The sequence below is a fragment of the Electrophorus electricus genome, chromosome 18 (assembly GCF_041902795.1).
Source record: "Electrophorus electricus isolate QZ-2024a chromosome 18, ASM4190279v1, whole genome shotgun sequence".
Classification (NCBI taxonomy): Eukaryota; Metazoa; Chordata; class Actinopteri; order Gymnotiformes; family Gymnotidae; genus Electrophorus; species Electrophorus electricus.
The window spans coordinates 4,153,872-4,176,807 of NC_137514.1; the positions used below are offsets into that span (position 1 = coordinate 4,153,872).

The 22,936-nt window shown below is 44.2% G+C and overlaps 2 protein-coding genes across 4 annotated transcripts; one reads left to right on the forward strand and one right to left on the reverse strand.

Annotated features, from left to right (window-relative positions):
- Positions 1 to 313: 313 nt before the first annotated feature.
- Positions 314 to 5,093, forward strand: LOC113588434 (zinc finger protein 750). Its single transcript, XM_027027603.3, has 3 exons — positions 314 to 496; positions 2,076 to 3,619; positions 3,885 to 5,093. The coding sequence occupies exons 2-3, from the start codon at positions 2,229 to 2,231 to the stop codon at positions 4,624 to 4,626; spliced, it is 2,133 nt and encodes a 710-aa protein (XP_026883404.3). The 5' UTR covers positions 314 to 496; positions 2,076 to 2,228; the 3' UTR covers positions 4,627 to 5,093.
- Positions 5,094 to 5,699: 606 nt separating this feature from the next.
- On the reverse strand, positions 5,700 to 22,923 carry epn3b (epsin 3b). 3 transcript variants are annotated; one of them, XM_081701553.1, is made up of 12 exons: positions 22,248 to 22,923; positions 18,177 to 18,254; positions 17,227 to 17,580; positions 16,064 to 16,436; positions 12,419 to 12,522; positions 9,745 to 9,831; positions 8,968 to 9,085; positions 8,632 to 8,838; positions 8,217 to 8,327; positions 7,533 to 7,769; positions 7,380 to 7,418; positions 5,700 to 7,205 (listed from the first exon to the last, which is right to left on the reverse strand). In XM_081701553.1, exons 3-12 carry the CDS (start codon positions 17,452 to 17,454, stop codon positions 6,871 to 6,873), a joined length of 1,839 nt encoding a protein of 612 aa, XP_081557679.1. In that variant the 5' UTR covers positions 17,455 to 17,580; positions 18,177 to 18,254; positions 22,248 to 22,923; the 3' UTR covers positions 5,700 to 6,870. The 3 variants fall into 3 exon arrangements, with proteins under 3 accessions (XP_081557679.1, XP_081557678.1, XP_035390435.2); XM_081701552.1 differs by having other exon boundaries at positions 18,043 to 18,254; XM_035534542.2 differs by lacking the exon at positions 18,177 to 18,254.
- Between the last annotated feature and the right edge of the window lie 13 nt (positions 22,924 to 22,936).

A 22,936-nucleotide genomic window follows, 5' to 3' on the forward strand; every position in this document is an offset into this window, starting at 1 on the left:
TGCTAATAAAAGCTAATGAAATGAACATATATATTCCATCTTCATATATAAATCCCTTTGTTTATATATGTATGTGTGTGTGTGTGTGTGTGTGTGTGTGTATGTGTGTGTGTGTGTGTGTGTTTGTGTGTGTGTGTAAATGTACAATGGAACTTGACACTTGATTCTCATTAAAATTTTTCTGGTGTATGTTTGCACTCTAGCTTGAGGCTCAGTTTATATCAGGTGTGTCCAAGTATCCTCAGGGCTCTCCAAACTGTCCTAAACCACACCCCCTATTAACACACACACACACACACACACACACACACAAGGAGTCCGCAACGTCTTAGATAGGCAGAGCAGGTTATACGAGGTGCAGAGAAAGACAGGTGAGTCTTGTGCTGAGATGACTGAGAAGGTAGAGATCTCACGCAGCCTTTTCTTAGGCTGATGAACGACGTTGTCTGTGCAGGAAGTCCTTTATCGCCCAACTGAATATTATTCCACACAACAGGTAGGAGTGAAATTATTATTTCTACATTTATACAAATGTGCAGCATACTGGTTTTGTGTGCTTTGCACGTGATCTAGACTTAACATCACTTGAACTAAATACAATCTAGGAACAAGGTCACTTTGTGTCTTACATATTGTGAAGAATCACAGCTGTATGGTCAAGAGGAATCAAATGACATCTCAGAATCCTGAGACCTAACTCAAAGTGAAGAACTGGGACCTTTCATTATGGCTATCATATGCAGACATGCTTCCTGTATATGCTATAGCTTGCTCATTCAGAGAGGATGCTTAATATATTTGTTATTGAACTGTCAGCGCTGATCCTACACAAAGGGAAAAATGTTAGGTACACAGAAGGTAGAATAAAGATTTAATGCATATATATATTTTATACTGTCAAATACATAGATACTTTATACTACACTTTTTGTCTCTGTTTGGTACAAATAGGTAATGGGGCTAGGTGGTGAGGTGGATGGGAGTGCTTATAAATGTAAATGTCTATGAAACTCAGCATTTAAATTCTGTTCTGAATTACAAGAAGTCCTCTAATACTGAGTGTGGACCACAAAAGTGGCCTCTGGTGTAGTTCCATCCCACCCAAGGGATCACGCCCTTGCTAATTACTCAGCCCAAGTCTGGAGAATTCACAATAGAAACTGGCATCAAACAAGCTCCACATATATTGGTGGTGTCTGGGACAACTTGAGCGACAACTTGTTGCATCAGAATGTGACAGGGGTGTGGTGAGGAATGTTCGAAACCAGGCAGGAGCTGGAAGGGAACAGTGCTGAAAGAAGAGGGGAAGAGCAACGAGGAAGCAGGCTTCCACAGCAGAAAACGTCAATTAAGGCCTGATGTTGACTAATCGAGTGTTAGATTGCTGGAACAGGCCCTACCAAATTGTAAAATACATAAACCTCAAACTTATTATTTACAATGACCTTGAACACAAAAATTAATTACAGCCAAATTACAACTTGGAGAATATTTTCATCTTTGTTGTGAAAGGAGACCTGCTTTGCTTTCGTAACCTGAAAGCAGAAAACAGTCTAAATGTTGAAAACCTACCAGACATGTAAGACAGACAAAAAGACCTAAACTATGCAGGGGTATGATCCAGCACTGCTACCTGGCCCTCAGGTGGGATTTATTTATGCAAATCACCCCCTCTGGTCTCATGCAAAGTAGGAAAACTTCTCATTTTCATAATTACTGAGATTGTAAAGCAGACTTCTGTGGTTGTCATGGTGTTGCTCCAGGCAACGGTTACTGTGACAAGCTGCCAGCCCCTGTGGCTAAAGTTTCAGGCATGTTAACAGGTTTTATCCAAATCTGTTGGATAATGTTGGACTGCACATCAAGGACAGAGGCAGCTATTATTGAAATGATGGGCTTCACAAGTACATAAGTTTCACCTAGTAACAAAGAAACAAATCTTTCAAAACTTTTCATGCTCTGTTAAAAGCTTGTGTAATGGTGCTCTCGTTTATTTGAAAAAGAGATCATAGTGAATTCAGCTGACAAAGTACTAAAACTTGAATTGCTTAATTATTTCTTTCTTCTCTCTTCAGGTCAGATTTGTTGATATGGTGACATCCTGTGTTAACAGAAGCTAGACAACTTGTTTATTCACACTTTGAAGTCATCCAAGAAGCTTTAGTGAATAACAGAGCATCTAGAGTTGGAGATCTCCAAGTCTTTTTTTCGGTTTGGAGACCATCAGCATGAGTTCTCCCATGAAGGAACGGAAACCCAAGAAGCCCCACTACATACCTCGGCCGCCCGGAAAGCCCTTCAAGTACCACTGTTTCCAGTGTCCTTTCACCTGCAATGAGAAATCACACCTGTTCAATCACATGAAATATGATCTGTGCAAGAACTCCCTCTCACTGCTGTCCAAGCCATTGAAGAGTGCCACCCACAGCAGTCCCATGGAAACCAGCAGAGGGACAATGACTTCAGAGACACTTCCACACAATAGTGTTTCTGTGCAAATCAATGATGATTCAAAAGGAAGTACCCATATACAGCACAGGGACACCCATGTGTCCATGCTAAACAATGAGAAGCGGAGCGACACCCCTGAAAAAGAAGTGATATCTCCCACAGAAAAAATCCCCAAAATGCATGCAGATGAATCAAAGACTGAATCGCTGTCCAACAGTGGTGGAGGACAATATAATCTTTCAACACTGAAAACTGATGATTCCTGTGAGAAGGAAGGACAGGAGACAACAACACACTCTTCTGCCTTCTCACCTATTTCAACATTTCAGGAGGAAGTGACATCAACCACTGATAAACCAGAAAGGTCTGCCCCATATCCTGTTCCTCATATATACAACCCAGTTCCTATTCGTAAGACATCATCGTTCCTGTCTGGCCGGCAAAGCCTTGACCGCAAACTCCAAAATCAGGCAAAAGAGACAGGAACTTTGTGTCAAAGTCCAGAGTACCCTGCTTATACCATTCCGTACCACCTCTATCCCGTTCATCCCCATTATTCACCTTATATTCTTCCTGGAACCTTCTATGACCACCCTTTGGCTCCACAAATTCCTCCTTATATTATGGAGACTCTGAGAGGTCAACCACTGTTGCCCGGACAACCTTTGCCTTTCCATTCCTTCAGTAGGTTTCACACTGCGGAACAGTATTACAGGTTCTTCAATTCAACTCCCTCTGTTAGCTATAGCATGTATCATCTTCCAGACCAGTCCTCTCTTACCTGTCCTCGTTATCCAGAGATGGGCCATCGTATCATGGGTGTACACAGAGAATTTTTAGGTACTGAAAGAAATGACAGTTTCCAGAACTCAAATCACAATTTTGATCCATACACACTGGCCCAAAGGGAGTATCTGTTTGGCCAGGGTCAGCTGCTGAGAGCTGGTGTAAGAGTAAGTCAAGAAAACAAAGAAGTTCAAATGAGTCCCAGGGTTGGCTGTTCTGCAGCTGGGTCACCAGACCAGCCCAATACCCCAGATCACCCCCAAAAGCCACTGAATGCAAGTGAGACTGGAGACCCACACAGCCAATCAGTAACAAGTAATGCCCCCCAACTCTCTGCAAAGGACAGATCAGTACAAGACTATTCCACAGACCCTTCAGAGAGGTAAGATGCTTACTCTGTGGATTCATATCCACTCTTTGGTCCAGTTTCCTGGACATGAATTTTAACTGAAGCATGAACTATAGTGCAGTACAATTTTGAATCACTGCTGGAACAACCTTTTAACTTAGGCTTATTAAAACATTTTAAGATTTAAAAATTTAATAAATGGCACCCAATGCAATAAAATAAATCATAAGGATAAAAATAATTCACAAACTTAAAAAAGCAGACCCAGTAATGTTTATTTTTGTTTCCTTTTCAACAGTTCTACATCAGGGCCAGCAGAAGACAAGACTGTGAGGGATGGTGACTTGACTCCATTGAACCTGTCTACGAAAGAAAAGAATATAGTGACAACACCAGTCCTCCCCAACACCTGGGAGCATCCTCTCGAACGTCCTCTGAATCTCTCTCATAAACTGTGCTCCAGTTCCCCTCACTCACAACCCCAACCCCAAGATCCTTTACATATAAAAGATACCATCGAGGGAATTATGGATACTCCTGCAGAACGAGGTCAGGACAGGGACTATACAGATGAACAGAAACAGACTGCAGCGTTTGCATTGTGTCAGCTTGCCCAGGGTAACCTGCCAGACAGGATGCAGAGCTCTGAGACCAATGCATACTTTAACAAAGATGCCAGCGTTGGAGCTGGTAATGACCTTAGCAACAGTGGAATCACTTCTGCAGCAGTCCTGAATAATCATATAAGCAGTAAGCCAGCAGACACTTCCCTAGACCAAGATTCATCCCAAAAAACTGGCCACATTGAACTGGATAGCCCTGAACCAGACAACGCGAATTCGACATCTGAACCCCTTAATCTAGAATCTGCCATCGCCGACAACAGCCCCCCATACAGTACAAAAATAGCAGCACTTCCTTCAAAACCTGAGGCCAAAAGTCAGATGAAAGTCACAAGATATGAAGCACGAAAGGTAAAAAGAAAAAGTGATTCAGCTCCTAGCAGCCGCGTTCTAAGGAAAAGACTACGACGCTGTTAGTGGTTTTTAAAGTTTTATGGCCCTGATTTCACAGAAGTACTAATCAGTGTTGACAGCTTCCTCCAAATAAACCTTTTGTTAGTATTTACTTTCTAAATGGAAACCCACCTTCTCATGTGTACACCACAAATGTGAAAACCTATGCAGGTCTTTCTATAATACTTTCCATTTTTAATGTTTTAAATGCATTTTTGACTTGTTTTTTTAAAATACAAATGAAAGATGTTAATAGTATAGCAACTAGTTTTCAATTTCTATTTTAACATTTTCTATGAATTCTTACTATGAATTATTTTGCTATTTCACAATGAATTATTATTTGAAGTATCCAGACCAAAATGTTTGCTGATTTGTCACTGCTTCTTAAGTATTCTTGCTTCTCGTTAACCATTTAGGATTAATATTTCACAAGATTAAACAGCAACTATAAACAATTACCATTAAAAGGGTGCTTCTCATTTACCAAACACAGAGCATGTCGTGGTTTCATGCCTGAGAACAAATACAAATTCGCACACACAAACACATATTAGCAGGTGCACCTGAAACCTGCACAACCACGAACAGTCACCACAATAGACAAGCACAGACATGCCGGGCCGTTTGACCGTTGGGTTTCTGCTTCAGTCTCTGTCTCACCGTACACCCATTCCCAGACAATACACAGTCAATCAGAGAAGATTATATCACTAAGCCCTCTCTCGCGCTCATACACCTCATACAAACACACACACACACGCACACGACTCTCTGTAAAAGTATCATATCATATTAAATGGTTCCCAGTCCACGAGGACCTGAAGCCAGTGCAGTTTTGTGCTATTCAGCCCTTAAGGTACTCCACAAGGGTTCAGCAGTGCAAACTTTCTTCCTGTTCAGTAACAGGAAGCAGAGTGAGCGGGGGAAGAGAATAACGCCATTAGCATTTCCTCCTGAAACATTTCTGACAACAGTTTAATGCAAATGACATTAATTTATTGGTGTTCACCAATATACTAATTATATATATATATATATATATATATATATATATATATATATATATATATATATATATATATATATATATATAATTTTTATCATAATACATTAATATTTAACCTGGATGTATTGGCCTTAAAAGACACTAAACTCATTTCATATTTATCAATGGCCATTAAGTGACAAAGCTGGTATTAATCAATAAATGACTATTATCTTCAACAGAAGAACAACAGCATAGGATATTCAGCATTACAATATATGATCAGTCTGTCTGTCTTGTTCCAGTTTAACATAATGTGCCTTTTGATTTTCATTTATGCACCTTTCTACACTGGTCCCTTTCCCTTTGCCAAAACCCTAAAGACTGCTGCTTGTGAGCAGCGCATTAATTGTGCAGGATTTGGTGGGCAGGCCCCTGAGATCCAGTCAGAACGCATGGAGCCGAACCTAGACAAGCTGTGGGACTGTTGGGAAGATATTCATGTGGCTCTCTGAGGAAGGGGTGGGGTCTTTACAATCATTGCTGGTCCCTGATTGGGTGAATATTACACACCCACAGCAGTCCATAGACAGAAGGCAACGAAGAAAGCGAGTTTCAAAAGAGGAATAGGATGTGGGAATGTCTCTTTCTTGATAAAACGTTTGCTCATACCTTTAGTTCAGTATTCCTGTAATATTGACCATCCCCCTTTGGTAGCTCAGTTCTATCCATCATGAGTCTGAGAAGGGAAAGGCCATTTGACAGACAGCTCAAAGGAGAAGCAGTTCTTGTCTTTGTGAGATGTAGGAGCCATGCTGATTGACAGGTAAGCCCCATGTCAGTGCTTTATTAGCAGCATGCTTGAGACAGTAGATGTCTGATAGCTCTGTTATGATTTTGTTCCTCCTTTAAAGCACTGAGATACTTCAATCAGTTAAATACCCACGTCTGATCTGCTGTTATCTGCAATAGACCAGAATAAGCCTGGCCTTTTTAATTACCAATAAACCATAATGTCAATAAATACTGAATTATGTATCATCAGATTTGGGTGGCAAGTTTCACCTTAAAACCTAAAGTCACATTTGAAGGATACTGTTCGAGATCAGTTCAAACCACATCAGTTTGTTCACACAGAAACAACATGCCAGTAGTTAATCCAGTGCAGATTCCGATGTGCCTCGCCCATCAGCATCCTGTTAGGCTGAGCCTTCTGTTTGGTCCAAAAGCAGGGCCAGTTGCGAGCAGAAGCCTGTGATCCGGAACGTTCCCAGTAGATCTCAGAGGAAGGGGTTGCGGCCACGGTCCTGGAGGTGGGGCAGAGGGCTGGCGCGGGGTGGAGTGGGCGTGGCCGGCGTGGATGTGAGGGGCAGCAGAGGCTGGGGCAGGTTGGCGGGCATGTCCAGGTGGCCGTGGGGGGGCTGGGTGTGGGAGGAGCGCAGGGGGTGGGGCTGCTGCTGTTGCAGCAGGGGCTGGGGCAGGGAGGCGCTGCAGGGCAGGGGTCCCCCCACACCAGGGGCCAGCAGGGGAGAGGCTGAGCGCGGACGCATCTGGTTCAGCGTCAGCCGTGGCTGCTCACAGTGGAAGGGGTTCGTGGGAGACGGGGTGCTGAGACCTGCCGCTCGGGAGAGGTGCAGAAAGAGCCAACAGGAGAGGGGGAGAAAAGAGAGAGAGAGAGAGAGAGAGAGAGAGAGAGAACAAAAGACAGTCAGTAAAAGGCTGGAAAAGAGTAGAGAGACATTCATAAGGGTCAAAAGTGTTTGTGTGTATGCCTGTTTGAGTGTCTAACCTGAGAACCACCTGAGTGAACCGGGATCTTCCTCTTGGACTGCAGATGGGAAAAGATAAGTTTGTAAGTTTATGTGTGTGTATTTATCTATGAGGAATGAGTATGTGTGTGTGTGTGTGTGTGTGTGTGTGTGTGTGCTCTCATGTCTCTTACCTGAGAGGAAAGGGTTCTTACTCCTGCTCTTGGGTAGTGGGTTGGGTGGGATGAGTGTGTCGAGGTTAACAAGTGAAGCAGCTGTAGGCCCCAAGAAAGCCTCGGGCGTGTGGCACATTCTCGGGGCCACCATCTCCAGTGGAGGGCCAAGGCGACAGAGGTCAAAGGTCTCTGGGCTGCCTCTGCCCCTTCCGTTCACCTGCCTCCCCCCCACCAACTCAGCAAATGGGTCTACATCTGAGACAGAGACAGAGAGAGAGCGAGAGAGTTTATTCTGTCACCCCATTGCTTTAGGCAATATTTTCACAAAACAGTTAGAGCTAGCGAGAGGGCGGGAGATAGTGACTCTTTTGCAACAGTATTGCCCAAGGCACTGAAATGACAACAAAAGATTTACAACCAAAGGCTGTCAATTGTCTTTTCCGTGACTTAGGTAATATTATTGCAAAATACCCACACCAGTGAAAGTGGTCAGATATAAACCGCATCCTCAGCTGAATAACCAGTGCTGCCCAGCTCTACAGACATTATTATTCTACTAGAAGTCTCTTCTGTCTGGCCACATCACTGCAGTGCTTCTGCTCTGACACACCTGCTTCAGCCCACAGAGGGCACCCTATCAAGCTGATGAGGAGCACAGCCTGTAGCACTCTGGGGCTGGACGGCGGGGCAGACTGCCCGTACCTGCCGGGCTCTCACAACGAGGGCTGAAGACAAAGTTTGGCCCCTCCTCTCTCAGCTCGACCACTGGTTCATCACCGTCCCGGATGGAGAAGGGGTGGGATCTGACAGAGGCTAAGACATGCCACATAACACAGCATGTTAGGTTTTACGTGGACTTTGACACTGGCTCTCAGAAGCTGGTGTGTGTGTGCGTGTGTGTGTGTGTGTGTGTGTGTGTGTGTGTGTATGTGTTCGTGTGTGTGTGCATGTGGGTGTGTGTCTATTTGGCTGTGTGCATGTGTGTTTATGCAGGTGTATGTTTGTTTATGTAGGTGTGTGTGTGTGTGTGTGTGTGTGTGTGTGTGTGTGTGTGTGTGTGTGTGCATGTGCATGTGTCTCTGTGTGTGTGTGTGTGTGTGTGTGTTTTGCATTGTACCTGGCCGACCTAAACTTCCCCAGCTTTGTTCAGCTGGGACAGGGCTGGGGTTAGTGGGTGGGGCATTCCAGACATCAGGTGGTGATTGGCTAGCACCCCAGGTGTCTGGTGGTGATTGGCTGGCACCCCACGGCTGTGCAGGGCTAATCGAAGTGGGGCGGGCTGTCCATGGACTACCAACCACAGGTGTACTAGACTTAACCACAGCTGAGAAAGAGAGAGAGCAAGAGAGATAGAAAGATTGACAAGAATTGTCATACAGAAGGAAAGTTTACAAAGTACTTAAAGAGTAAAAAAACTATAGTACTCTCAGAACAGATATAAACAAATACTAACCTATGGATTCCCAGGGGTCAGAGTTCACTGGGCAGGTGGGCTGAGTTTGCCAGGGGTCATCACTAGGAGGAGCCTCAGATGTGGGCCCAAATATGTCCACCAGGTCAGTCATGGCAGACTGAGGGGGGAACGGATCATTACATTAACATTGACATGTACAGCATTAGGTAGATGCCCATGTCTCAAATAGCTTACAGGAGACCTCTGTCTATATCAAATACATACCCTCATGTCAAAATAGATCATGTGACAATAGGTCAGTGTCAAGAATACTACCAAGCTAGAGTCATGCTGGAGTGAGAATGACAATAAAATATTTTTAAAGTGCATATTATGTACTCAGTGACTCAGTTAAGAGGTGCGTCTTCAGTCTTTGTTTGAAAACTGCCAGTGACTCAACTCTACGGACAGCCAGTGGAAGTTCGTTGCACCACCTAAGTGTCAGGACAGAGAAGAGTCCTGATGCATGTCTTCTGTGTCATGCGGGATGGTGGTTCGAATCAAGCAGTACTAGAGGCTAGAAGGCAGCGTGGTGCAGAATGGAGTTTGATTAGAGCTTTTAGGAGGTATGTAGGACACGGTCCAGTTAAGGGTTTGTAGGCGAGCGTCAGGGAGCCAGTGGCGTGAACGCGGTGGGGGAGGGGTGACATGGGAGAACTTTAGGAAGTTGACTGATTAGATGCATACCCGTAGGACTGCTACACAGACTCTTGACTGATTTGAGTTCTGTGTCCATCAGTTCAAGACGAAAATGCGATCTCTCCTTCTTTTTCTTACCTCTCCTTGTCCAGATTCACTCTCTCTCCTGCTCTGTTCCAGAACCTTCTGAAGCTCGGACTCATCTCCTTGACGACTGCGCTGCTCCTTTGGAAAGACAATAGACACTGTAGTATCACGAATGTGCACGCACACATACACACACCAACACACACACACACGTACACACGCACGTGCACACACACACGCATGCACACACACACAGACACACACACAGTGACAGAAGCCTATTCTCTCTGTAAATATGACACAACTGGCAGAAGGTTAATAAAGAAGATGGAATGATGATAACGGAGTTCAGAGAGCGGAATGGCGGGCGGTAGCCGTCAGTCAGCCCATCTGGAGGGGGAGAACAGGAACAACCAGGCTGAACACCAGAGGAGGAGACAGAAAGCAGCTTCCAGCTGCTTAGAAGAACAGGAAAGTAAAACATCACTAGCATTTCCATTTCAAATAAAATGCAATAAAATGTTTTCATTGATGAGAGAAGTAGAGGAAAAGGGTATCCCTGGCATAAATAACCTATGGGAAATGCTAATTAGCCTAATAATAATAATAATAATAATAATAATAATGCGTATTAATGAGCTGTAAACTTTTGATAGAGGATATAAAGGCATTTTCTCTTTCTATATTCCCTCCACAGCTGTGAAAAAAAAATTCCCTATTACATGCACATTTCACAATACAGGAAAACAATTCCACAGTATTCCACAGTATTCACAAACGTTACATGATGTCATGCGTATATATGTCCCTCCTTTGTAGAGGTTTCAAATTACACATGCAACCTAATCTGTCCTAAACAGGACGAAGAAAACTAGGGTTTCATGAGGGTTTCATAAGGTTTCATAAGGGTTTCATAAATGCTCCACTGATCATAAAATTGCATCCGTAACCGCAAAACAAACAGCAAGTTGTGAATTGAAGGACAAAGCTGTCTGACCAAACAAAAATCAAACACAGAGCAGACTGATTAGTCTGATTATTGTATTTATAGCATCGTGAGAACAAGTGTTCAGACTTGGTCTCAAGAGACTGGGGGAAGATTTCCAAGATTCCAGTGTGAGGTTTTGAAGTACACACCCACACATACACACACACACACACAGACACACACACACACACACACACACACACACAGACACACAAAAATGTCAAGTGTACCTTGGTGTAAACCTCGTCATGATCTTTCACTTAGGATCTTTTAATAAGGCTAAGATTTTTGGGCTAGTAAAGATTATTGGGCATTTTTTTCCATTGTATTTTTGGAACTATCATCATTTCATGTAAAATAAAACAAAAATATTTAATGATATTTAAAGCACACCACTGAACCAGAAACAGCTGCACCACTGAAACAGCTGCAACATAATTTTTTTTAACATCAAAAACAAACATCAGAAAACCTTGAAGAAAACATCAAAGTTACAAAGTTGCAAAGACCCATTTTTGCAGTGAGGAAGGCCCCAACTGGCACTAGACATGCAGTGCTGCCATTTCCCCACACGGGGGCAGAGTGTTTCTTAAGACAGCCAAAGTTAGAACAGCCTCTCTCACATAAAGGTGAGCTTGGTTGCCAGCCAGGCATGGAACAGGCAAGTTCCACTGTCTCTATAGCGACCATCATGAATGATGGAAGTGCAGGAACAAATGTCACATAGTGATTTTAGATTCAGGCTGCTTTTCCATGTAACTTCAGCACAATGGTGAGCGACTGCAGAGGGTTAAACACGTCAGTCACTGCTAGCCTACTGTCTAATATTTGGAACATCTAGAAAAGACCAGAACCAGCTGTACAGATAGTAAACAGTCCCACCGAGTCACAGATGCGGCTCTGTCGTGTGTGTGTGTGTGTGTGTGTGTGTGTGTGTGTGTGTATATATATGTGTGATGTCTTGCTTCTCTAGCAATTTGCACCCTGCTGCTCTGTCATGGTTGTCCTTGAATTCCAGCACATATGCTTACAGACACAAACACACACACACACACACACACACACACACACACACACACACACACACACACATATGTTGGTAACAGTTAGGGTATACGTAGGGGAAAAAAATATATATTGAACCTCCTCTGGTAGCACAACACTGAAACCTACACTCCAGCTGGTTCTGCTGTGTGTGTGTGTGTGTGCGTGGGGGGGTGTATTTAATAAGAAGTGTGTGTGTGGGGGGGGGGGGGGTGTATGTGATAAGAAGTGCTTTTTGATGATGAATCCCCAAAAGTCTTGAAGATACAGGTAATTAACTAATGTTTCTTTATTAGGATTATATTAGACAAAACATTAGCGTGGGGATGACATAAAAACATGTGACAAATGTGTGTGTGTGTGCGTGTGTGCATGCAGATGTGTATGTCTGTGTACATGTGTGTGTAAATCTGTATTTGTGTATTCATATGCATACAGTTATGTACCTGTGTGTATGTGAGAGTCTCTGTATGTATAGAAATGCGTGTATATGTGTGTAAATGTGTTTGTAGGTGTGTCTGTGTGTCTGCATGTATATAAATGTGTGTGTGCAAATGAGTGTGCATGTGTCTGTATGTTTGTGTGAGTGCATGTGCGTGAGCATGTGTGTGTGTGGGGGGGTTAAGTGCATGTGTGTGTGTGTGTGTCTGTGTGCATGTGTTTGAGTGCGTGTGTGTATATAAATGTGTGTACCTCTCTGCTCATGGCGAGGGCCAGCTGTAGTTGCAGCTCTTCCTCCCCTGTGGTCTGAGGGCGAGTCTGCTCTAACTCTGATGCCCTCGGAGAGGAGGTGGAGGCTGAGAGAGGAAGAACAAAGTTAACTGGTGACTAAAAAAAGTTAACTAAATTAACTGGTGACTGACATATTCGGACTCATCTATGGAAGGCCTTTTAGGGCGAAATCAGTGAAACACTTGTGCACACGCACACTACTTGCACATACCTATGAAACACTACCGCATACATATGAAGCACTACCGCATACCTATGAAACACTACCGCATACATATGAAACACTACCGCATACCTATGAAACACTACAGCATACATATGAAACACTACCACATACATATGAAACACTACCGCATACATATGAAACACTACAGCATACATATGAAACACTACCGCATACCTATGAAACACTACCGCATACATATGAAACACTACCGCATACATATGAAACACTACCGCATACATATGAAACACTTGTGCATACATATGAAACACTACCGCATACATATGAAACACTACCACATACCTATGAAACACTACCACATACCTATGAAACACTACCGCATACATATGAAACACTACCACATACCTATGAAACACTACCACATACATATGAAACACTTGGGCAAACATATGGAACATTTTTTATATAAAAAGCCTACTCCATACATTTGTAACTTACACTTGCATATACACACACTTGCACAATCATTCACTGATGCGTAAACACAGAGTTTAACTTTGCTTGTGTGGCCGCATGTGTGTAAAACAATTTTCGGTGCGCCAAAAAAAAAAGTCATTTAATTGTAACAGGAAGGCTGATATTTAACATCTATACAGCATGCTCATCTAAATAAGGTGAAGAAACATTTCTAAAAAAAGAAAAAAACATTGTTATGCCCACATCTAATTCTGACAAACTGAAGATCAAACACACTAAGGAAAGATTATTCTTGCAGTTCCACAAACTCATGCTAGCGCTCCCCATCGCCCATGGTACACTTTGACAGGGGATCATATTAATCAGTGTTTGGATCTGGGATTTATTTAGCATGGAATCTGCTTTTTGGAGTTGATCTATGGATTGTTTGACACAGACAACATATTGGTATCCCACCACTAGAAAACACTTCATTATCTAATGAGAATTTTAAGCAAATTTTGGAATCCTTATAAAGGAGTTTCAAAATGTTCTTAAACACCACGCCTCTTGAGAAGGACATACAATACCAGTCAATCTTACTAGTCACACTTCCTCTTTATTTTTAGTGTTTTCTAAACTTTAGAAAAAAAAGTGAAGATAACATTTGCAATGCTAATGAGTAGTGGTGGCTCAGTGGCTAAGGTACTTAACTTGTAATCATAAGGTTGCTGGTTCAAACCACTGCCAAGTTGACACTGTTGGGTCCTTAACCCTCAAGTTGTACTCAGTTATAATTTTAAGTTGCTTTGGATAAAAGTGTCAGTTAAATGTAATGAGAACTATGTTTGGATAGTTTAGCATATCAGTATCCCCTAACCAGCCTACAGTATTTGAGTAAATATTCAGAATGCACAATCTCAAATTAATTTTCAAATTTCTATAACTCATCAGGACTTCTTATACCATAAGGACAGATAGCTCGTTTACAAATAAACAAATATCAGACCGCTGTACACCTGTATTTAGTACACCGCTGTATTTTCATGAGCGTGCAGTATAAATATTAACAGAGACTTCATTGCGCACTGATTTTTTTTACATGCCTGCCTACATATGTACAAGCATAGTGCAAGTCTATATATATATATATGCATATATATATATATATATGCACGTGTAAGTTATCACACACAAATGTAAGTAGTGTATATATCCAAGTTTAAATTAATCATAATCATAAGTAGTATGTGCATATGCTCGTTTCCACAAGCTTCTGCAATGTCACATTTATTTCTGTCCAGAGTTGCATTATTTTTTCTTGTATTGATGGGAGATGTAGCCACTGCATAAAGTCTTCTCCAGCACATCCCAAAGATTCTCAGTGGGGTTCATGTCTGGACTCTGTGGTGGCCAAGCCATGTGTGAAAATGATGTCTCATGCTCCCTGAACCACTCTTTCAAAATTTGAGCCTGATGAATCCTGGCATTGTCATCTTGGAATATGCCCGTGCCATCAGGGAAGAAAAAATCCATTGATGGAATAACCTGGTCGTTCAGTATATTCAGGTAGTCAGCTGACCTCATTCTTTGAGCACATAACGTTGCAGCACCTAGACCTGACCAACTGCAGCAACCCCAGATCATAGCACTGCCCCCACAGGCTTGTAGGGTAGGCACTAGGCATGATGGGTGCATCACTTCAGCTGCCTCTCTTCTTACCCTGATGCGCCCATCACTCTGGAACTGGGTAAATCTGGACTCATCAGACCACATGACCTTCTTCCATAGCTCCAGAGTCCAATCTTTATGCTCCCTAGCAAATTGAAGCCGTTTTTGCTGGTTAGCCTCACTGACAAGTGGTTTTCTTAAGGCTACACAGCTGTTTAGTCCCAATCCCTTAAATTCCCTTCACATTGTGTGTGTGGAAATGCTCTTACTTTCACTATTAAACATATCCCTGAGTTCTACTGTTGTTTTTCTACGATTTGATTTTACCACACGTTTAAGTGATCGCCGATCACGATCATTCAATATTTTTTTCCGACCACATTGCTTCCTTGGAGATGATGTTTCCCCACTGTCCTTCCACTTTTTAATAATGCATTGGGCAGTTCTTAACCTGATTTTAGTAGTTTCAACAATCTCCTTAGATGTTTTCTCTGCTTGATGCATGCCAATAATTTGACCCTTCTGAAACAGATTAACATCTTTTCCATGCCCACAGGATGTGTGTTTCCACATGGTTGTGTAACAAATGAGAAGCTACTCACTGCATCAGTTAGGGTTAAATAATTTGTTGCCAGCTGAAACATAATCACCCATGCAGTAATTATCCAATGGTAAGCTCTTACCTATAGCTTAGTTAAATCCAGGTGGTGACATTTTTTTTGGGCAGGCAGTGTATATGTGCAAGTGTTTCATACGTATGCACAAGTAGTGTGTGTGCGCACAAGTGTTTCACTGATTTGGCTTTAAACGGCCTCCCATACTCATCCACATGTGCTGCTCTTCTTGTGTTTGTGTGTGGGATCGGTTTAGGCTACTTTCCATGTGGGCAGAGTTGCACATTCATATTCATTAAGCACAATTAACTCTGCTGATGTGTGACTACAGCAGTTAACATCACATTACTGAATGCAAAGCTAATCCCTACTGCTCTGTGTGTGACCATCTGTAGAGAACAAGCAGAGCCGTAGTGGTGTTGGTTTGTGTGTTCATGTATGTGTGCGTGTGTGTGTGTGTGTGTGTGTGTGTGTGTGTGTTTGATCGGTGAGATTTCTCCAGTCCTGGCCCCAACCTTAGCCAAACTTCCTCACCATTTGGATTTAATTTCCATGCCATTTGGATCATACATGCTGTTGGGAATCTGCAATTGTGAGATCACACTGGCACTGTGTAACTCTTGTGTGTGTGTGTGTGTGTGTGTGTGTGTGTGTGTGTGTGTGTGTATCTTCTCCACTCACAGTTGTAAGAGGAAGGCGATCCCCTCGAGCGGCTGAACTCTTCCCCGTACAGAGCGGCCATGCTGGGCTGGCTGCTCCTACGGGCGGGGTAGGCGGGGGGGCCGCCCCCAGCTCCACCACCGGCCCCGCCCCCAGCCGCCATCCTCTCACGGGTCTTGAGTGCTTGCGCCCTCTCCTGTCGGAGACGCTCCTCGTCCCGCAGCAGTGCCACCAGCTGTTTGGCCTTCTCGCGCACGTTCACGCCCTGGTCCCGCCCGTCCCGATCCACGTACTGAAAGTCCCGCAGCGTCTGGATAGCGAAGGCGTTCTCACGACACTGCTGGGCCACGCGCTCTGAACCCGTCTTAGCCAGGTAGTCGAGTAGGGTCAGGGCCTGCAGGAGGGGCCAGTGCTAACTTAGCTAACTGTGCATAACAACCAGTGTACGCTGGTTAGCATGGTAGCAGTCCACATAATGGCCCCTTATGTCCACTGCTAGGATATTAGCAGTTATTAGCAATATTAAAAGGTGAAGTATTTCATGCACTTGAGCGCATTTGTGTGTATGTGAGTGTATGCGTGTCAGTGTGTATGGGTGTATGTGACTGTGTATGTGAGCGTATACTAAAGTGAGTGTGTATGTGTGTGTATGAGTGTGCTTGTATGCGTGCATGTGTGTCTGAGAGTGTGTATGTGTGAGAGTGTGTGAGTATGTATGGGCTCTCTTCTCCTACTAGCTGGGGTGGAGTACTTGTAAACTGAGCTAGGGTGGTTGTTAAAAGAAGATTTTGAGGGAGTGTGAGTGTTTATAAATGCCCCATTACCCCACATGTAGATGTTTAGTCAGCCTAGATTACAGTTATTACCTCAGCCCTGGCTCATCTGCAGGACATCAGAAATCTCCACACACTCAAACCTGCTTTACACTCCTCGCTTGAGCAGTAGCTCAGGAGCTTAATAAAGCATTACGACTAACCATGTCATGTAAGCCATACAATTAACTTTGGCCAATAGAATCTTATCAGTGAAGCCATTTTTACAACAGACATCGACAGAAAGCAGTCTTGTAGAAAATTAACCATTCCTTCAAGTCCACTGTGGTCTGTTTGTCTGTATTATATGCCTATGAATGTGTAATGGGCAATTTATAAATGAGTTATTACACTACATCTACATGGTTCTACCTTGTAAACATGTCTCCAGTTCTTGCCGTGGTCGTTGAGGCGTTTCCAGACCATGGCCATGACCTCACTGAAGGCTACCACGCTGAAGGTGAGGTCAGCAATCTCTGACATCAGCGAACTGCTTGGGCCCCAGGGATCATTGGAGGTCGCCTCACGCACCTTGACCTCTGCCTCTGAGTAGTTGTGCACAATGTTCTTCACCTGGCGCCGCAGGGCTGAGGTTGTCATGGCAACGACAATGGTAGGCTGAAGTGGGAGTGTGTAGGTGGTTCTTTGGCCCGAGAGTGGGACGAGGTGGGGGGGGGGGGTAGGAAGAGGGGGCGATTCTGAAGAGGCTCAGACTTAGCAATGTGTCTGTGGGAAAAAGAGAGGGAAGGTGAGGACAGAGGGAAAAAATAACAGGAGAAAAAGGAAAAATAATACTGTTAAGGGCAGAGCACTGAAAAGGTGTTTCGCAAAACTCCAACCCTTTCTTTCCATGGAGGAAAATCTAGCAATGATACGCTTGTAGCTGATTAGTTTCACAAGCACTGAATACTCTCTCTCTCTCTTGCGCTGTCTCTCTTCCTCTTTCTCTCTCTTTCTCCTGTCTTTTCTTTTGCTGGTAGAGGAGACCAATTACCCATTTTGAAGTCATCTATAATTAAATGGCCTTCTATAGCAACCCCTTCCCATAGAATAACACCGGGACAGGAAGTAGGTCGTCAAGCAATGCCATGCTCTATGCTGCATGCAGATGGTGGATACTAGGGCACCCAGGTAAGCCAGCAGAGATGTCGCATGCACACAAGCGCATACACGCACACACACACACACAGTCTGATGCTGCTCCAGTGTTATCTGTTTTCTGCTCATCTCTGGACCAGAAAGTGCTCTTCAGATCTCCACTGCCCAAGCAGTGTACTGCAGGTCCGCCCCTCCCTCTCCATGGTGAATGACCAGTGTCTTACGCTTCTCTCAGGGACCATGTGAGGCAGATCCTGCTCTAGTTTAGGCCACTGCAGGGATTGGTGTTCCTGGACTTCCCTCTAATACACACCCACACACACACACAGACACACACACACACACACAGGGCATTTTTCATTTATTTTTGCAAGCTGTCGCTATAGCGACAGAGGCCCATGGGGAGCAGGGGAAAATGAGGCAAAGGATCTGCCCCATATTTCACTTACTTGAGAGGAACAGTAACTGAAGATGTTACAGACACACACAGACACACATTAATATTCCAATATTAATCTAGAAATATAAGAATATGGGACACATGACCAGCAGAGAGCAAAGAAGGGCCGGGGGTGGAGCTTACCTCTTCAAGCTCTAAAGCTTGCAAACATTAGCAACTTTACACACACACACACACCAAAGAAAAGTGAAAGAACCAAATGAGAGGTGGTGCAGAGGGCCACCATTATAATCATTTCCTTTTATCAGAGTTAATTTTCTTTTAAAGAGCAACACAAAGTGGCCAGTGAGTAACAGCAGAACGAGGCACTTCAGTGTGGAACACTTAAGAACTGGCCCATCACATATCATTTCCTGTCTGAAGCAGCCTGTAGATCAGTGTGACTGTTTCACATTCCCGTCGTGACCGAAGACCCACCAGCAGCCTACGTTCATGTTTTACCCAGCAGCCTCCTGGGCTGATACAAGCGCACACAAGCAGGAGAAAGTGGGGAGAAGCATGAAGAGAAAATGCAGTCATCGGAAATTCAGCCAGTATCATCTTTCTGCTGAGGGGGGTCATATTCTCTCTTGCCCTCTCACTCTCTCTCTTGCCCTCTCACTTTTTCTTTCTTTCTTTTTCCTTCCTTTCTTCCTTTCTCTCACTCGCCCTCTCTCTTTCTTTATTGGTCTCTCACCACCCACACAATTGTGCCCTTGTTACTAAGACCTGCCATAATGTTTGCTCATTTTCTGACCTCCCTCTCCCTCTCTCCACGTCTCACGATCTCTCGTTCCTCCTCTCCTTTTCTATCATTTTATCTCACCCTGTATCCCTTTATCTCTCCGATGGTACAAATTCACAGTCTGAACTCTGGCATTCCAAGCCAGCACACTGCTTTCCCCCTAAAGCACTAGAGCAGAGTTACTGAGAGACGTAGTGGCAAGAGCAAGTTGCCAAGAAACGCAACGTCATCAATACTATCAATACCATCAATACCATCAATGTTATCAATACCATCAATATTAATGTAATCAGTACCATCCATATCATCAGTATCATCAGTACCATTCACCTCCCTGTTACACATTTAACTGTTACACATTTCAATAAGAAGAACTGCACACAGTAGCAGCATTAGGCAAGTATTAAATGGTATGCACTAAACATTACACTTCACTGTCTATTAGAAACATCAGAATGTGGCCAGAGAAATTACTTTCCTTTCCACACACACACACACACACACACACACACAGGTATGGCATTGTGCTTGTCTTCATATTTGTGTGTGTAAAGCTAAAATTAGACTCAGTATACTCATGCACACACAAACACATTCACTCTTTTTCTGAAGGTAACAATTGAAATAGAGTGCATAAATGTTTTGCCTAAATGTACAGTTTTTCCAAAACCCTCTCGGTTCCAGGTTACACAGCTCAGACGGTGAGTCAGTGGTAATATGTCACTCTTCTCTGCACCGAAATGATCAACTGTTTTGCAGCAATTGAATAATAACCGCTGTCACAACAGCAGCAGAAACACAAGTCAGATTCCTTATGAGATTGTCTGTCTGGGTTTATGGCTTGCCAATCTCAGGCAAATGGAACTGAGCTATTTTGAGATGTGGTTGCACTGGGTGAAAAACACACCACAGCAAGACAGACAGACAAACTAATGTACACACACACACACACACGCGCACGCACGCGCACACACACACACACACACACACACACACACACACACACACACACACACGCACGCACATGCGCACACACATACACACATACACACACACACACACACATAAATAAACTCCTTGCATTTTAATGCGGAGCTTAGTTTTGTGGGTTTTTTCCTCTCCTTCACACATAGCTCAGAAAGGAAGTCAGTTCAGAGCTGCTGACTGTAGAAGTTTCCCTGTCTTCAGCCTCTAGAGAGAAAGAGAGAGACAGATAGAGAGAGAAAGCGTGAGAAAGATAAGAGAGAGAGAGAGAGAGAGAGAGAGAGAGAGAGAGAGAGAGAGAGAGAGTATGCACAATATGGTGATGGTATATATTGTGCATGTGTGTGAATGTGCTTAGTCCATGTGTGTGACTCACAGGTGTGACCACAGCAGAATTATTATTCATCAGCTCTGAGACCCACACCACACAGACTGAGCCAAGGTACAATACCACACTAGCGTGTGTGACGAGTCTGTGACGAGTGTGTGACGAGTGTGGCATAAAGTTCTGCCACCACAGGTTCTGCAGTGACAACTGAATGTGGTCAGATTTCATTGCGCAGTGGAATTAAAAGAAAAAGTGTGAGTAACAGCAATCATCTCCCACCCAGTCAGCCCTGCAGGGGCCAGTTCTCCAGATTGTCCCCTATTATCCACCTCCCAGATGGTCAAGTCAATCCATACTGCACCTCTCCCCTCTCTCTCCAGTAAAAGTGACCAGAAAGGCCATGTGTGGTTTACACAAAGTCAATTTACTGGTGAACCACAGAACACATACACACACACACACACAAACTGCAGTCACAACTCACACACTCTCACTCCACTTTGAGGAGCCATCAAGAGATTTGGTTTGGCTATCACTATAGAGGAAACTTGATCTAACCTGCAAATGGAATTTGGTGTAGCACTGTGTGCAAGTGTGTGTGTGTGTGAGTGTGTGTGTGTGTTTGTGTCTATGATTGTGTCTGTGTGTCACAGTGCTCTTTAGGTCCAGAAATAGAGAGCTGAGTCATGGTACTAACAGTCAGGGTGGATATGAGGAATGAGAGACTGCTCACTTTGTACCTCTCCCCAGTCACACTAGTGCAGGATTGGGCGGTTAAAGCCCTGAACGTGGCCCTACACTGTCACACTAGTGCAGGATTGGGTGGTTAAAGCCCTGAACGTGGCCCTACACTGTCACACTAGTGCAGGATTGGGCGGTTAAAGCCCTGAACGCGGCCCTACACTGTCACACTAGTGCAGGATTGGGCGGTTAAAGCCCTGAACACGGCCCTACACTGCCACACTAGTGCAGGATTGGGCGGTTAAAGCCCTGAACGCGGCCCTACACTGTCACACTAGTGCAAGATTGGGCAGTTAAAGCCCTGAACGTGGCCCTACACTGTCACACTAGTGCAGGATTGGGCAGTTAAAGCCCTGAACATGGCCCTACACTGTCACACTAGTGCAGGATTGGGCGGTTAAAGCCCTGAACAAATTCTAACACTACAGTTTTGTGCCCCCCCACCTGCACCTGATTACTTCAGAATCGATAGTCTTATGTTATCCCACCCCACTCTAATACAACTGGTTCAATGAAGCTGATAAGATGAATCTGGTATGTTTCAGCAGGGAAAGATACTGAACCATAGTACCACAAACTGCCAAAGGCAACATGATTTTTCAACCCTTTTAAGATTTTCAGCACTGTTCAACGCTGTTCACCTGAAGACAATAGTGTTGTAGAGGACGCCGCTGGTGAGTGAAACAGGAAGACCCCGCACGCGCCTCATCACCTTATTACGTCAGCGTGAAATCACCACGCATGACCGCAAACGATTGTAACCGGGAAATCGGTAAGTGTTTCACATCGTTCTAGGCCAGCCCCTGTTACACCACCCTGTCATGTTGATGACCCCCCCCCCCCCCCCCCGCCCGAACATACACACACACACACACACACACGAACGTGAAGTAAGTAGCCTTTAAATTTAGCTTAACCTATAAACATCAGCACTAACGGACAATACAACAGCATTGCAGAACACCTACCGTATGTAGTGTGTGACATTTTACATGCGTCGGTGAAACACCTGGGTGTGCCCCCCCCCCCCCCCCCCCCCCCCCCCGCAGCTCACCTACCTCCGACATCGTTCGCTGTCCGCTGCACTGTCCTGCCGTCGCTCGTCTCACTGCGGAGCCGCTGTCCGCATGGAGGAGCGCTGGATAGTCAAACCGCGAAGAAGCCTGCGCCAGGTCAACGCAGCGTGCGCGCTTACTTTCACGGTCTTGTAATCGCCGCACAAATGTTTCCCCAAAAACGAACCCTTCTCTCGACTGCTGAAACGGTGGAGTGAGGCGGCAGTAGCACCGCAATGGATTTCGTTTGAAACCGTTTGGCGCACGCCTTCGCACTCACGTTGGCACACACGCTCACTCACGCAGTGTGTAGGAGAGGACCGGGGAAGGAGACGGGCGGGGATGGCTGAACGCACCGTGCCGAGTCAGTCCTTAACTCCATCGGCTCCGAGCTGGAGTGATATGATAAGTCAGGAACAAACGTTGATGTATAAATAGCGACCACACAGCACCAAATTTATATGTAAAAAAAAAAAAAACTTTAATGAGAGAACTAAAAATATCACGAGCACAGTAATCATTGGGATTACAATGGCTGCAGAAATGACATGTAGACACAGAAGTTCCTCGCAGAAAGTCGAAGCGACAGGGTGTGTATAGGGGAAGCAGCACACACACACACACACACACACACACACAGACACATACATATATATATACATATACATATATATATATATATATATATATAT